The following is a 17,237-nucleotide window of genomic DNA, read 5'->3' as shown; positions in this document are numbered from 1 at the left end:
ACGTCACACACGGGTCTTAGGAAAACAGGAAACGGACAAACGGTTGGGATTAGGAAAAGACCAACGGGGTTGGCTTTAGGCAACGCCACACGCGGGACACGATCCCCGCTCTCCTGGGTGAAAGTCCTGTGTTCGTACTACTCCCTACGGCGCCAATTCACACGCAATCGCAAGGTAATGTAAGTCAATGGATCCAGGCCCCTCATGCTCCCTCTCAAGCCCAGGTTAGTGCCTCTATGGCTGGGCCTTGACCTCCAGGGCCCTCAGCCTCACCGCCAGGCCCCAGTAAGTGGCTCTTAGCCTGGGTTAACATGCTCCAGGCCTCTCATGCTCACTCCCAAGCCCAGGTCAGTGCCTCTATGGCTGGGCCATGACCTCCAGGGCCCTCAGCCTCACCTCCAGGCCCCAGTAAGTGGCTCTTAGCCTGGGTTAACATGCTCCAGGCCTCTCATGCTCACTCCCAAGCCCAGGTCAGTGCCTCTATGGCTGGGCCATGACCTCCAGGGCCCTCAGCCTCACCTCCAGGCCCCAGTAAGTGGCTCTTAGCCTGGGTTAACATGCTCCAGGCCTCTCATGCTCACTCCTAAGCCCAGGTCAGTGCCTCTATGGCTGGGCCTTGACCTCCAGGGCCCTCAGCCTCACCTCCTGGCCCCAGTAAGTGGCTCTTAGCCTGGGTTAACATGCTCCAGGCCCCTCATGCTCCTTCCCAAGCCCAAGTCAGTGCCTCTATTGCTGGGCCTTGACCTCCTGGGCCCTCAGGCTCACCTCCAGGCCCTAGTAAGTGGCTCTTAGCCTGGGTTAACATGCTCCAGGCCCCTCATGCTCACTCCTAAGCCCAAGTTAGTGCCTCTACGTAAACGCTGTTGATAAATACGCTAAAAAGAAAGTATGCGTCTTGATAACACGCCAAAATGGCATACGAATTGGCGTGTCATACATACGCCACTTCATGAGATCAGTCGGCAAAGAGACAATCTGTGTTTTCCCAGTTTGTACGTGTTGAATGTGGACGGTCCAAAGTGAAGATACAATCAGATAAATAATGTTCATTTCCTGCCGGAGGATCCACAGTGTTTCAGAGTCTGAGAGGTCTCCGCTCTGCCTGATGAAAACATAAAATCATCTGCAGACAACATTGGCAAAAAAAAAAATTCAAAAAATAAATCAAACATTGGAGGAAAATCTTCAAAATAAGGCCCCTTAAGAAATCCAAAAAAAATATTTTAAAAAAGGGAAAAAAAGAGGCACCAAAAAGTCAGGATATAAAAAATGCAGTCAGTCTGTGTGGTACGAAAAATGTAGACTTCTTGTATTTCATAAAAACGAGAGAGAGAGAGAGAGAGAAAAAAAAAAAAAAAAAAAAAAAAAAAAAAAAAAAAAAAAAAAAAAAAAAAAAAGAGAGAGAGAGAAAAAAAAGCGGCTACATCATCCTGGAGGACGTTCCCGATGGGAAGTGGCCGAGGTGCTGCTTCTGTCGCCGCCCGCGCTTCGTCTTGTTGCACCTCCTGCAGGAGACACACGGGAACATCACGTCAACAACACGCAGCCGCACACGCTCAAAATAGTCTCGCTTCGCCAGACCCCCCTCCACAGCGCTGCGGAGGAAGGTCTGGCTAGTCCACACAGCATTCCTGGATGCGAATTTATGAATCCTACTATGGCCACGCCAAGACCCGCCCTTCAATAGCAGCTTGATTGGTTGGGGTTAGGCAATGACCTCGAGTGGTTAAGGTTAGGAGATAGGACCTGTAAATGTAAGCATGGCCGCCTGGCCAATAGTAGTGTGTGCCTGCCTGTGTGTGTGTGTGTGTGTGTGGGGCACGTGCGTGTGTATGTCTCTATGCGTCCGGTGTGCGTGCACACCTGTGTGTGTCGCGTGTGTGTGTGTGTGTGTGTGTGTGTGTGTGTGTGTGTGTGTGTGTGTATGTCTCTGTGCGTCTGTGTGTGTATGCATGTTGAGTTAACAATGATGTCTTGACATATCAGCTAGTTGCCGGGCTGAATTGGATTGAATTTGGATTTTTTTCACCTTTTTTTTTTTTAAGGTTTTGTCGTTTGTTTTGACCTATTCTTGCCTTTCTTCCTCACTTTTTTCTACTCTCTTTTTTCTTCAAAGTTCTTGTCACTTTTTTTTTAAAAGTCTGTCACTATTTTTCGAAGTTTGCTGCTTTTTTGGAGAGGGAGGGGGGGGTAAGGTGCACAGTTCTGAGACGCTATATACATATATAAAAAATATAAAGATAGATGTGATTTCATATACAGTGTGAAGTAATGATATTGCACAGTAATGAAATTGCACAGAATTATCAAAAGTATTAAATATTAAATATTGCACAGCATGTGGGTAGATGAAGTCCGGGGGTTGGGGGGGGGGTAAGACTGTAAAGTGAAGTCAGTGCATGTGTGAGTTCAGAGGGAGGGAGCTGTCCTGGGTGGTGTTTAATTCATTCATTTCATTTTTCATTTCTCACCCAAATCCAATGAAAGTAGTGGACTGTTCATTTATTTAACTCGTGAAGAGCGTCGCAGGGAACCATCCACGTTATTTCCTTGACAATTTGGTTAAAAGAAAACCCAAAATTTCTGATATATAAGCTTTTTGAACTTGACCCGAGGAGGATTAAATGTTGCCAAAGAAGGTATTTGTGTCGTGTGATCAGATACATGCTTGATCACAGCTCAGTCCGAGACATATTTCTTCATGTGTGCAGTTATAATAAGTTCATATCTACATTTAAAAAGGATTTTCAGGTAAGTTTAGTCATCGTTTACTGTGATATTTGTTACAGCCGTGATGCTACAGTGACTTCCTGTAGTAGGAGTGATAATCTTTGTAGTATAATAGGTAGAGAGTAGAGTACCTGTAGTATAATAGGTAGAGAGTAGAGTACCTGTAGTATAATAGGTAGAGAGTAGAGTACCTGTAGTATAATAGGTAGAGAGTAGAGTACCTGTAGTATAATAGGTAGAGAGTAGAGTACCTGGTGTATAATAGGTAGAGAGTAGAATACCTGTAGTATAATAGGTAGAGAGTAGAGTATATATATATATATATATATATATATATATATATTAGAGTACCTGGTGAAACACATGACCACAGCTACGATGACGGCGATCTGAACGGCGCCGATGATGGCGGCGATGAGCACGTAGTGCAGCTTCTGACCGCTGGGCACCACGTACAGGATGTTAAAGTCCAGCAGCTGGTCACACTGGGGACCACCGTACGCTGCCTCACACCTGAGACACACACACACACACACACACACACACACACACACACACACAGACAGATGACAGACACACACACACACACACAGACAGATGACAGACACACACACACAAAAGACCACAGACACACACACACAGACGACAGACACACACAGACGACAGACACACACAGACGACAGACAAACAGACACACACACACACACAGACACAGACAGATGACAGACACACACACAACACACACACAGACAAACACACACACAGACAGACAGACAGACAGACAGACACACACACACACACAGACGACAGACACACACACACAGACGACAGACACACACAGACGACAGACACACACAGACGACAGACAGACAGACACACACACACACACACAGACACAGACAGATGACAGACACACACACACACACACACAGACAGACACACAGACAGACAGACAGACAGACAGACAGACAGACAGACAGACAGACAGACACACACACACACACAAAACAGACAGACGCAGACAGACACACACACAGACACACACAAGACACACACACACACACACACACACACACACACACACACACACACACACACACACACACACAGGGATTAAATAAATAAATAAATTGCTTGCTCAGCTTTGGGAGAAATTGTAAACTAACTTTTTCAACATACTATACTATGACTTTTTTTCGACATACTATACTATGACTTTGTTTCGACATACTATACTATGACTTTTTTTCGACATACTATACTATGACTTTTTTTTCGACATACTATACTATGACTTTTTTTACATATACTACTACGACGACTTTTTTTCAACATACTATACTAATGATTTTTTTTCGACATACTATACTATTACTTTTCGCGACATACTATACTATGATTTTTGACTTACTATAATATGATTTTTTTTCAACATACTATACTATGATTTTTTCGTTACTATACTATAACTTTTTTTTAATACTATACTATGACTTTTTTTTACTATACTATGTTTTTGATATACTATACTATGACTTTTCGTTACCTACTATGACTCTTTTTTCGACATACTATACTATGACTTTCTTTCGACATACTATACCTATGACTTTTTTTACATACTATACTATGATTTTTGTTATACCTATGAACTATAGTATACTTTTTTCCGCATACTATACTATGACTTTTTGGAATACTATACTATGAATATTATACTTACCTATATTTTTAACTATACTATGACTTTTCTTCGTATACTATACTATGACTTTTTTTGACATACTATACTATATGACTTTTTTCGACTATAATACTATGACTTTTCTTCCGATATCTAACTATGACTTTTTTTTCATATACCTATACTATACTTTTTCGATATACTATACTATGACTTTTTTGACATACTATACTATGACTTTTTTTGACTTACTATACTATGAACTTTTTTGGCCATACTATACTATGACTTTTTCACTGACAATATACTATACTTTTTTTTCGACATACTATACTATGATTTTTTTTCGCTCTATACTATGCCTTTTTCGTTATACTATACTATGACTTTTTTCGACATACTATACTATTACTTTTTTTCAACATACTATGCTATGACTTTTTTTTCGACATACTATACTATGACTTTTTTTGACATACTATACTATGACTTTTTTTGACATACTATACTATGACTTTTTTTGACATACTATACTATGACTTTTTGGTCATGCGCTGCCTGATTGGTTGAAGAGAGAAGGAGCGGCCAGGTGTTACCTGCAGGTGGGCAGGTTGTGTCTCAGCTCACACTGGCCGTGCTCACAGAACTGGGCGTAGTCTTCCGAGCAGGGGGCGGGGCTGTCCTCAAACTCCTCCCCCTCGCCAGGCTTCGGCACGGCTGGGAAGAAAAAGAACGAAGAAAAACTCTGTACTCTGATTGGCTGTTACAGAAATACACTGTAAAACTTCGGTCAGCGAAGGAGTGCTTACCGAAGATGGGGGGCTTGGTCTTCACGCTGTCATCCTTCCTACTTTTATCTGAAAACACATGAGAAGAAAGAATCATATTCTGTCTTATTATCCATCTCTATTTTCATAATGTGTGTTTGTTTTGATGAAGTGGAGGTGATGAACAGTAGGTGGGAGCAAATTAAACAATACAAACATCCCGTGTCATTTATCTCATATTTCGGTCCAATCAGGTTTACTTCGTGTGCATTTAAGGCTTTTTTTTAAATTACAAAATCTTTGGGTATGGTGAAATAAACACATATCAACTTGTATTACCCCTTGCGAAAACAGTTTAATGTTTTAAATGTTAGATGTTGTAAATGTTTTAAATTATTTATACTTTGTCCTGTGCAGCACTTTGTTGATGCAGACGTTGGTTGCTTTTTAAAGTGCTTTATCAATAAAGTTGATTGATTGATTGATGATGTCATGTTGTCCTCCCGGGTCAAAATTAAATGTAATTTTAAATTCTTATTTCAATGTTTTTGGGCACTATTTTATTCCCCCATTACCATCAGTATCTTCACCACTAGAACCAACTCCGTTAGTTTTACACTTATTTTTTCAGAATTAATGGTCAATAAACCTCATTGATACGAAATTATAGCTCATTTTTTGTAAGAAAAAAGCAGAAATGATGAATGATTTGGACTAATGGTTAAGATCACAGCAATAAAGGTAATGGATAATCACAGATATGTCAAAGTTTAGTCAGGATAATGCTATGAAATGAAATACAACACGCACAATTCAATGGAAGTAGAGATCTGGTCCTTAATTTAACTTGTGAAGAATGTTATTTTGGAGCTATTTGGTTGAAAGAAATCCAAATTTCTGATATAGAAACTTTGAAAATGGGTTAAAGAAGATCTAAAATCACGAGTTTTCTTTTTTTTCTTGAGTCTGGAGAATCATATCTTCTTTCAAGATTCAGACTCTCATGAACCAAAGAGTCTAACTGATGGACTGAAGTCTTCATTTCATGTATCATTTTTCAATAAATCTATTTAATCGTCTTTTCGTCACATGATACGTACGTTTTTGTACGTGATTATATTTTCTATTCCTCAGGTATTTGGTCTCAGCCCTGTTTAGCTTCCATAAGCAGCATATGAATGGTTTATGACACCATATGAAATGTCATATCTACTTTTTCCATGAAATTGGGTCACAAAATGATTAATGGGTCAGTAGAAGAAGACGAGGAGCCGACCAGAGGAGAGAAAGATGCGCCGACGAATCAGAAGGTAGGAAACGACAGAACAAAGAGGAGGACGATGAAGAAATCAAGGTCATCCAGTTGGTGGTCGTTCAGTCAGCCGAGTTATTCCCCTGGGTGTGTGTGTGTGTGTGTGTGTGTGTGTGTGTGTGTGTCTTTTTATGTGTGTGTGTCTGTGTGTTTGTGCATGTCTGTGTGTGTGTGTGTGTGTGTGTGTGTGCTTGTGTGTGTGCATGTGTGTGTCGCTGTCTATGTGTGTGTGTGTGTGTGTGTCTCTGTGTGTGAGTGAGTGTATCTGTGTGTGTCTCTGTATGTGTGTGTGTGTGTGTGTGTGTCTCTGTGTGTGAGTGAGTGTATCTGTGTGTGTGTCTCTGTGTGTGAGTGAGTGAGTGTGTGTGTGTGTTTGTGTGTGTGTGAGTGTGTGTGAGTGAGTCAGTGTGTGTGTGTATTGGGGTCAGGTCATCATTCAATATAAATGAGCTGAAAAACAGCAGTCTCCGTTTTATCCTCTTCTTCTCCATCTTTACTCAACTCCCCTTCATCTCCTGCTCTCCTCTTCACTATCACCCTTTTTCAATTGTATTGTCACTGACACAATGTGCAGGCACATACAAAGTAGACTAAAAAACACAATATTAACATAATCCACATTATTTACAGACTCAGAATTATTGATAAACTCAATATCTCTCATTTCTCTGTGTTTTTCCTCCCCTATCTTTTCCGTGGTTTTTCTTCTTCCACATGCCCTCTCTTCATCCTGGCTCATCTTTTATCATCAACTCAGGTTGAGTTTAATCTCTATTAAGTAGTATGTTGTAAAAAAGTCATACTATGTTGAAAAAATTTGGAAAAAGTCATGATGTAGTAAGACGAAAAAAGTGGAAAAAACGTAATAGTATAGTATGTCGAAAAAAGTCATAAAAAGTCATAGTATAATATGTCGAAAAAAAGTCATAGTATAGATATATATATACTCCCCTCTTCTATAAAGCTTATAGTTAGGGAGTGAGGAGTTGCAGCATTTGCCTAGACCCGCGGGGGAGAGTGTATATCTTCAGACACAGCACCCCTTCTCTTCTCTGCCTCTCTCCATGTCCGTCAGATTCATCTACCATATAACCATTAATATAATCAAAGTAGAGGGAGGAAGGCCAGTACAGCCCGATCCGGCAGGGGAGAGTTCTGGCCCGACCAGGCTCCTCTCCTTAAACCTGTCTCTCTTAATTATGCTGCTATAGTTTTAGACTGCCGGGGGACTTCCTTCCTTTGACACACTGAGCTCCTCTCTCCTCTCTCTTTCCATCTGTGTGCTTCCATGTCCCAGAAATGCTCGTTACTAACCTAGCTCTGGGAGCTTACTCCCCGGAGTCCTTATGTGTTGGGGGCACAAAAAAGCACCCACCCGGGGGGTTCTCCCCCCCCCTGCTATGCTGTTACACCCTGCTACATCCTGCAGTGCCCTGCTACGCCCTGTCTCCAGCTACATCCCCGCCCTGTTATTACGTCCTGCTACACCCCCTACGCTGCTAGTCCTGCTACACCTTGCTACGGCCCCTACACCCAGGTACACCCTGGACACGTCCCCTGCTACGCCTTACATGCGCACTGGCCCCGTACACCCTGGTACACCCTGTTACGTCCTGCTACACCCTGTTACGTCCTGCTACACCCTGCTACATCCTGCTATGCTCTGCAGTGCCCTGCTACACCCTGCTACATCCTGCTATGCTCTGCAGTGCCCTGCTACACCCTGCTACATCCTGCTATGCTCTGCAGTGCCCTGCTACACCCGGCTACACCCTGCTACGTCCTGCTATGCTCTTGTTCCATTACCTTTATTATGACTATTATTGCCATTGTTCATCACACCCCCAACGAGCACCGTCAGACACCTCCTACCAAGAGTCTGGGTCTGTCCCAGGTTTCTCCCTAAAAGGAGTTTTTCCTCGCCACTGTCACACTAAATGCTTGCTCTCGGGGGAATTACTGGAATTGTTGCGTCTTTGTAAATTATAGAGTGTGGTCTAGACCTACTCTATCTGTAAAGTGTCCTGAGATAACTCTTGTTATGATTTGATATTATAAATAAAATTGAATTGAATTGACTGTTTTCCACTTCTTTTCGACATACTATACTATGACTTTTTTTTCCACTTTTTTCCACATACTATACTATGACTTTTTTCCACATACTATAAGGTAAAGGTACTTTATTGTCAAATACTTTACTACCGTATGTCTTGTTTTTCACTTTTTTTTAACATACTAAACTTTTTTCCGACTTTTTTCGACATACTATACTATAACTTTTTTATCACTTTTTTTGACATACTATACTATGACTTTTTTCCACTTTTTTTTCCACTTTTGTCAACATACTACCGTAATTCCTCAAATAAAAACTGGTAGTCAATTAAAAGCAGGGCTTCTGATAGTGGCCGGGGGCGTGGTCAACACGGACAAATAAAGGCCGGTCTCAAATTAAGGCCGGGGAGAAATTAATGTGGAATGTGGATAATCTCCTGAGTGCCTTTCATATAATATTAAGTAAAAATAAAATTCAAGCTCATTGTAATGTACATTTCTACCAATTTAATTTAACAGATTCAACAATATATTCATGCATTTTTCCACTCTTTGTTTTTCTGTGATATTGTTCTACCGTATTCCATCACTTTTTTTCGACATACTATACTATGACTTTTTTTTGACATACTATACTATGACTTTTTTTTATATACTATAGTATGACTTTTTTCGACATACTATACTATGACTTTTTTTCGACATACTATACTATGACTTTTTTTTATATACTATAGTATGACTTTTTTCGACATACTATACTATGACTTTTTTCACTTTTTTCGACATACTATAGTATACCATTTTTCGACATACTATACCTTTTTTCGACATATTATACTATGACTTTTTTCAACATACCATACTATGACATTTTTTCACTTTTTCGACATACTATACTATAACTTTTTTTCGATATACTATATTATGACTTTTTTTCCACTTTTTTTTGACATAATATACTATGATTTTTTCCGACATACTATACTATGACTTTTTTTGACATACTATACTATGACTTTTTCCATTTTTTTCGACATACTATACTATGACTTTTTTGACATACTATACTATGACTTATTTTGACATACTATACTATGACTTTTTTTGACATACTATACTATGACTTTTTTCCATTTTTTTCTCCAACATACTACACTGTCTTTTTTTCACTTTTTTTGACAAATGAGCATTTTTTTCAACATAATATGACTTTTTTCCCCTTTTTTCGACATACTATACTATGACTTTTTTCCCCTTTTTTCGACATACTATACTATGACTTTTTTCCGCTTTTTTTCGACAAACTATACTAGGACTTTTTTCGACATACTATACTATGACTTTTTTGACATACTATACTATGACTTTTTTGACATACTATCTATGACTTTTTCCGACATACTATACTATGATTTTTTTTGACATACTATACTATGACTTTTTTTGTCATACTATACTACGTCTTTTTTTGACATACTATAGCACGACTTTTTTTTTTACATACTATACTATGATTTTTTCCGACATACTATACTATGACATTTTTTGACATACTATACTATGATTTTTTCCGACATACTATACTATGACTTTTTTTGACATACTATACTATGACTTTTTTCCATTTTTTTCGACATACTATACTATGACTTTTTTTGACATTTTTTGACATACTATACTATGACTTTTTTTGACATTTTTTGACATACTATACTATGATTTTTTCCGACATACTATACTATGACTTTTTTTGTCATACTATAGCACGACTTTTTTTTTTACATACTATACTATGATTTTTTCCGACATACTATACTATGACATTTTTTGACATACTATACTATGATTTTTTTTGACATACTATACTATGACTTTTTTTTGGACATACTATACTATGACTTTTTCGACATACTATCTATGACTTTTTTCCACTTTTTTTTCGACATACTATGACTTTTTTTGACATACTATACTATGACATTTTTTGACATACTATACTATGATTTTTTCCGACATACTATACTATGACTTTTTTTGACATACTATACTATGACTTTTTTCCATTTTTTTCGACATACTATACTATGACTTTTTTTGACGTACTATACTATGACTTTTTCCATTTTTTTCGACATACTATACTATGACTTTTTTTGACATACTATACTATGACTTTTTTTGACATACTATACTATGACTTTTTCCGACATACTATACTATGACTTTTTTTGACGTACTATACTATGATTTTTTCCGACATACTATACTATGACTTTTTTTGACATACCATACTATGACTTTTTTTCAATATACTATACTATGACTTTTTTGACATACTATCTACGACTTTTTTCGACATACTATACTATGACTTTTTTTCAATATACTATTCTATGACTTTTTTCCACTTTTTTTGGACATACAATACTATGACTTTTTCGACATACTATACTATGACTTTTTTCGACATACTATACTATGACTTTTTTTCAATATACTATACTATGACTTTTTTGACATACTATCTATGACTTTTTTCGACATACTATACTATGACTTTTTTTTCGACATACTATACTATGACTTTTTTTTGGACATACTATACTATGACTTTTTGGACATACTATACTATGACTTTTTTGACATACTATACTATGACTTTTTTTGGACATACTATACTATGACTTTTCGCCATAATTATCTATGACTTTTTTTTCCGACATACTATGACTTTTTTGACATACCATGCTATGACTTTTTCAACATACTCATAATATGACTTTTTGACACTTTTGACATACTCATACTATGACGTTTTTTGTCATACTATACTACGTCTTTTTTTGACATACTATAGCACGACTTTTTTTTTGACATACTATACTATGATTTTTTCCGACATACTATACTACGTCTTTTTTTGACATACTATACTATGACTTTTTTTTGGACATACTATACTATGACTTTTTCGACATACTATCTATGACTTTTTTCCCCTTTTTTTGCGACATACTATACTATGACTTTTTCGACATACTATCTATGACTTTTTTCCACTTTTTTTGACATACTATGCTATGACTTTTTTTCAACATACTATAATATGACTTTTTTTGACACTTTTTGACATACTATACTATGACTTTTTTTGTCATACTATACTACGTCTTTTTTTGACATACTATAGCACGACTTTTTTTTTTACATACTATACTATGATTTTTTCCGACATACTATACTATGACTTTTTTTGACATACTATACTATGACTTTTTCCATTTTTTTCGACATACTATACTATGACTTTTTTTGACATACTATACTATGACTTTTTCCGACATACTATACTATGACTTTTTTTGACATACCATACTATGACTTTTTTTCAATATACTATACTATGACTTTTTTGACATACTATACTATGACTTTTTTCGACATACTATACTATGACTTTTTTTGACGTACTATATTATGATTTTTTCCGACATACTATACTATGACTTTTTTTGACATACCATACTATGACTTTTTTTCAATATACTATACTATGACTTTTTTTCAATATACTATTCTATGACTTTTTTCCACTTTTTTTCGACATACTATACTATGACTTTTTTTGACATACTATACTATGACTTTTTTTCAACATACTATAGTATGACTTTTTTCCACTTTTTTTCGACATACAATACTATGACTTTTTTTGACATACTACAGTGCCTTGCGAAAGTATTCGGCCCCCTTGAACTTTTCGACCTTTTGCCACATTTCAGGCCTCAAACATAAAGATATAAAACTGTAATTTTTTGTGAAGAATCAACAACAAGTGGGACACAATCATGAAGTGGAACGAAATTTATTGGATATTTAAAACCTTTTAAACAAATAAGAAACTGAAATATTGGGCGTGCAAAATTATTCAGCCCCCTTAAGTAAATACTTTGTAGCGCCACCTTTTGCTCGGGCATTACAGCTGTAAGTCGCGAGGGTATGTCTATCAGTTTTGCACATCGAGACTGACATTTTTACCCATTCCTCCTTGCAAAACAGCTCGAGCTCAGTGAGGTTGGATGGAGAGCGTGTGAACAGCAGTTTTCAGTTCTTTCCACAGATTCTCGATTGGATTCAGGTCTGGACTTTGACTTGGCCATTCTAACACCTGGATATGTTTATTTGTGAACCATTCCATTGTAAATTTGCTTTATGTTTTGGATCATTGTCTTGTTGGAGGACAAATCTCCGTCCCAGTCTTAGGTCTTTTGCAGACTCCATTGTTTTCTTCCAGAATGGTCCTGTATTTGGCTCCATCCATCTTCCCATCAATTTGAACCATCTTCCCCTGTCCCTGCTGAAGAAAAGCAGGCCCAAACCGTGATGCTGCCACCACCATGTTTGACAGTGGGGGTGTTGTGTTCAGGGTGATGAGCTGTGTTGCTTTTACGCCAAACATAAGCGTTTTGCATTGTTGCCAGAAAGTTCGATTTTGGTTTCATCTGACCACAGCACCTTCTTCCACATGTTTGGTGTGTCTCCCCAGGTGGCTTTTGGCAAACTTAACGACACTTTTTTTATGGATATCTTTAAGAAATGGCTTTCTTCTTGCCACTCTTCCATAAAGGCCAGATTTGTGCAGTATACGACTGATTGTTGTCCTATGGACAGAGTCTCCCACCTCAGCTGTAGATCTCTGCAGTTCATCCAGAGTGATCATGGGCCTCTTGGCTGCATCTCTGATCAGTCTTCTCATTGTATGAGCTGAAAGTTTAGAGGGACGGCCGGGTCTTCGTAGATTTGTAGTGGTCTGATACTCCTTCCATTTCAATATTATCGCTTGCACAGTGCTCCTTGGGATGTTTAAAGCTTGGGAAATCTTTTTGTATCCAAATCCGGCTTTAAACTTCTCCACAACAGTATCTCGGACCTGCCTGGTGTGTTCCTTGTTCTTCATGATGCTCTCTGCGCTTTACACGGACCTCTGAGACTATCACAGAGCAGGTGCATTTATAACGGAGACTTGATTACACACGCTGGATTCTATTTATCATCATTAGTCATTTAGGTCAACATTGGATCATTCAGAGATCCTCACTGAACTTCTGAGAGAGTTTGCTGCACTGAAAGTAAAGGGGCTGAATAATTTTGCACGCCCACTTTTTCAGTTTTTTATTTGTTAAAAAAGTTTGAAATAGCCAATGAATTTCGTTCCACTTCATAATTGTACATTACAGTTTTATATCTTTATGTTTGAGGCCTGAAATGTGGCAAAAGGTCGAAACGTTCAAGGGGGCCGAATACTTTCGCAAGGCACTGTATACTATGACTTTTTTTGACATACTATACTAGGACTTTTTTTCAACATACTATAGTATGACTTTTTTCCACTTTTTTTCCGACATACAATACTATGACTTTTTCGACATACTATACTATGACTTTTTTTGACATACTATACTATGACTTTTTTTTGGACATACTATACTATGACTTTTTCGACATACTATACTATGACTTTTTTTGACATACTATACTATGACCTTTTTCCACTTTTTTTCGACATACTATACTATGACTTTTTCGACATGCTATACTATGACTTTTTTTGAAATACTATTCTATGACTTTTTGTCGATATACTATACTATGACTTTTTTGACACACTATACTATGACTTTTTTTCGATATACTATACTATGACTTTTTTTGACATACTATACTATGACTTTTTTTCGACATACTATACTATAACTTTTTTTGACATACTATACTATGACTTTTTTCGACATACTATACTATGACTTTTTTTGACATACTATACTATGACTTTTTTTTTAAATACTATGACTTTTTTCCAATTTTTTTCGACATACTATACTATGACTTTTTTTGACATACTATACTATGACTTTTTTTCGACATACTATACTATGACTTTTTTTGACATACTATACTATGACTTTTTTTCGACATACACTATACGGTCTTTTTGACATACTATACTATGACTTTTTCGACATACTATACTATGACTTTTTTGACATACTATACTATGACTTCTTTCGACATACTATACTCATGACTTTTTTGAAATACTATACTCATGACTTTTTTTATATACTATGACTTTTTCCACTTTTTTCGACATACTATACTATGACTTTTTTGACATACTATACTATGACTTTTTGACATACTATACTATGACTTTTTTGACATACTATACTATGACTTTTCGACATACTCATACTATGACTTTTTTGACATACTATACTCATGACTTTTTTCGATATACTATGACTTTTTTCCACTCTTTTTTCGACATACTATACTATGACTTTTTTGACATACTATACTATGACTTTTTTTTCGACATACTATACTATGACTTTTTTGACATACTATACTATGACTTTTTTCGACATACTATACTATGACTTTTTTTGACATACTATACTATGACTTTTTTCGACATACTATACTATGACTTTTTTGACATACTATACTATGACTTTTTTCGACATACTATACTATGACTTTTTTCGACATACTATACTATGACTTTTTTCGACATGCTATACTATGACTTTTTTCGACATACTATACTATGACTCTTTTCGACATACTATACTATGACTTTTTTTGACATACTATACTATGACTTCTTTTCGACATACTATACTATGACTTCTTTTCGACATACTATACTATATACTATGACTTCTTTTCGACATACTATACTATGACTTTTTTTGACATACTATACTATGACTTTTTTTGACCTATGACTTTTTTTGACATACTATACTATGACTTCTTTTTGACATACTATACTATGACTTTTTTCGACATACTATACTATGACTTTTTTTTGACATACTATACTATGACTTCTTTTCGACATACTATACTATGACTTTTTTTGACATACTATACTATGACTTTTTTTCGACATACTATACTATGACTTTTTTCGACATACTATACTATGACTTTTTTTGACATACTATACTATGACTTCTTTTCGACATACTATACTATATACTATGACTTTTTTTGACATACTATACTATGACTTCTTTTCGACATACTATACTATGACTTTTTTTCGACATACTATACTATGACTTTTTTTCGACATACTATACTATGACTTCTTTTTGACATACTATACTATGACTTTTTTGACATACTATACTATGACTTTTTTTGACATACTATACTATGACTTCTTTTTGACATACTATACTATGACTTTTTTTGACATACTATACTATGACTTCTTTTCGACATACTATACTATGACTTTTTTGACATACTATACTATGACTTTTTTTGACATACTATACTATGACTTCTTTTTGACATACTATACTATGACTTTTTTTGACATACTATACTATGACTTTTTTGACATACTATACTATGACTTTTTTTGACATACTATACTATGACTTCTTTTTGACATACTATACTATGACTTTGTTTGACATACTATACTATGACTTCTTTTTGACATACTATACTATGACTTTGTTTGACATTCTATACTATGACTTTTTTTCGACACTGACTGGAGAACCTAGTACATGTTGTTGGAGTGGTGGGGGAAACCGGAGCACCCGGAGGAAACCCACACAAGCATGGGGAGAACAAACAAACTCCACACAGAAAGGCCCGGAACCACCTGGATTCGAACACAGGACCTTCTTGCTGTGAGGCAACAGTGCTAACCCTGGGGCCAACATGCTGCTATACTATGATTTTTTTTTGACATACTATACTATGACTTTTTTTGACATACTATACTATTACTTTTTTTGACATACTATACTATGACTTTTTTTCGATATACTATACTATGACTTTTTTCGACATACTATACTATGACTTTTTTTCGATATACTATGCTATGACTTTTTTCGACATACTATACTATGACTTTTTTTCGATATACTATACTATGACTTTTTTCGACATACTATACTATGACTTTTTTTCCACTTTTTTCGACATACTATACTATGACTTTTTTCGACATACTATACTATGACTTTTTTCGACTTACTATACTATGACTTTTTTTGACATACTATACTATGACTTCTTTTCGACATACTATACTATGACTTTTTTCGACATACTATACTATGACTTTTTTCGACATACTATACTATGACTTTTCTCGACATACTATACTATGACTTTTTTTCCACTTTTTTCGACATACTATACTATGACTTTTTTTGACATACTATACTATAACGTTTTTTCAACATACTGTACTATGACTTTCATCAATTTTTTTCCAACATACTACACTGTCTTTTTTTCACTTTTTTTGACAAATGCGCATTATTTTCAACATACTATGACTTTTTTCCCCTTTTTTCAACATACTATACTATGACTTTTTTCGACATTCTATAGAAGAGAGAAATATAGAGAATATCCAAGCTTTTTCTCGTAAATGCGTGTTTTTGTCTTGTAAATTTGCCACTTAAATGTCCGAAATTCTCAAGAAGTCCCAGTCCAGTCTACCGTCTGTCCTCGGGGCTTGTGTTTGACTTGACGTTAGCTGACATGATACCGGAATAATTCAGGTCACTGCAGCAGAGGGTGCGTTGTACAGTGTCTTGCACATTGATGTATGTATTATGCACGTGCATGTGTGTATTTT

The 17,237-nt window shown here is 36.3% G+C and overlaps 2 protein-coding genes across 2 annotated transcripts in view; one reads left to right on the top strand and one right to left on the bottom strand.

The window, feature by feature from the left end:
- Positions 1-17,237, top strand: part of LOC120552600 (NACHT, LRR and PYD domains-containing protein 1-like) — a 735,215-nt gene that overhangs the window by 212,772 nt on the left and 505,206 nt on the right.
- Positions 1,421-17,237, bottom strand: part of tmeff1b (transmembrane protein with EGF-like and two follistatin-like domains 1b) — a 27,655-nt gene continuing 11,838 nt past the window's right edge. The window contains exons 7-10 of the mRNA XM_039790763.1: positions 5,224-5,271; positions 5,011-5,131; positions 3,082-3,243; positions 1,421-1,505 (exon numbers count right to left, since the gene is read on the bottom strand). Coding sequence (XP_039646697.1) covers positions 1,421-1,505; positions 3,082-3,243; positions 5,011-5,131; positions 5,224-5,271 — 416 coding nt within the window. The remainder of the gene's footprint in view (positions 1,506-3,081; positions 3,244-5,010; positions 5,132-5,223; positions 5,272-17,237) is intronic.

Source organism: Perca fluviatilis, chromosome 22 (genome assembly GCF_010015445.1).
Source record: "Perca fluviatilis chromosome 22, GENO_Pfluv_1.0, whole genome shotgun sequence".
NCBI classification, from domain to species: domain Eukaryota; kingdom Metazoa; phylum Chordata; class Actinopteri; order Perciformes; family Percidae; genus Perca; species Perca fluviatilis.
The sequence above is the reverse complement of the archived record's forward strand: the minus strand, read 5'-3'. Positions and strand labels throughout refer to the sequence as shown.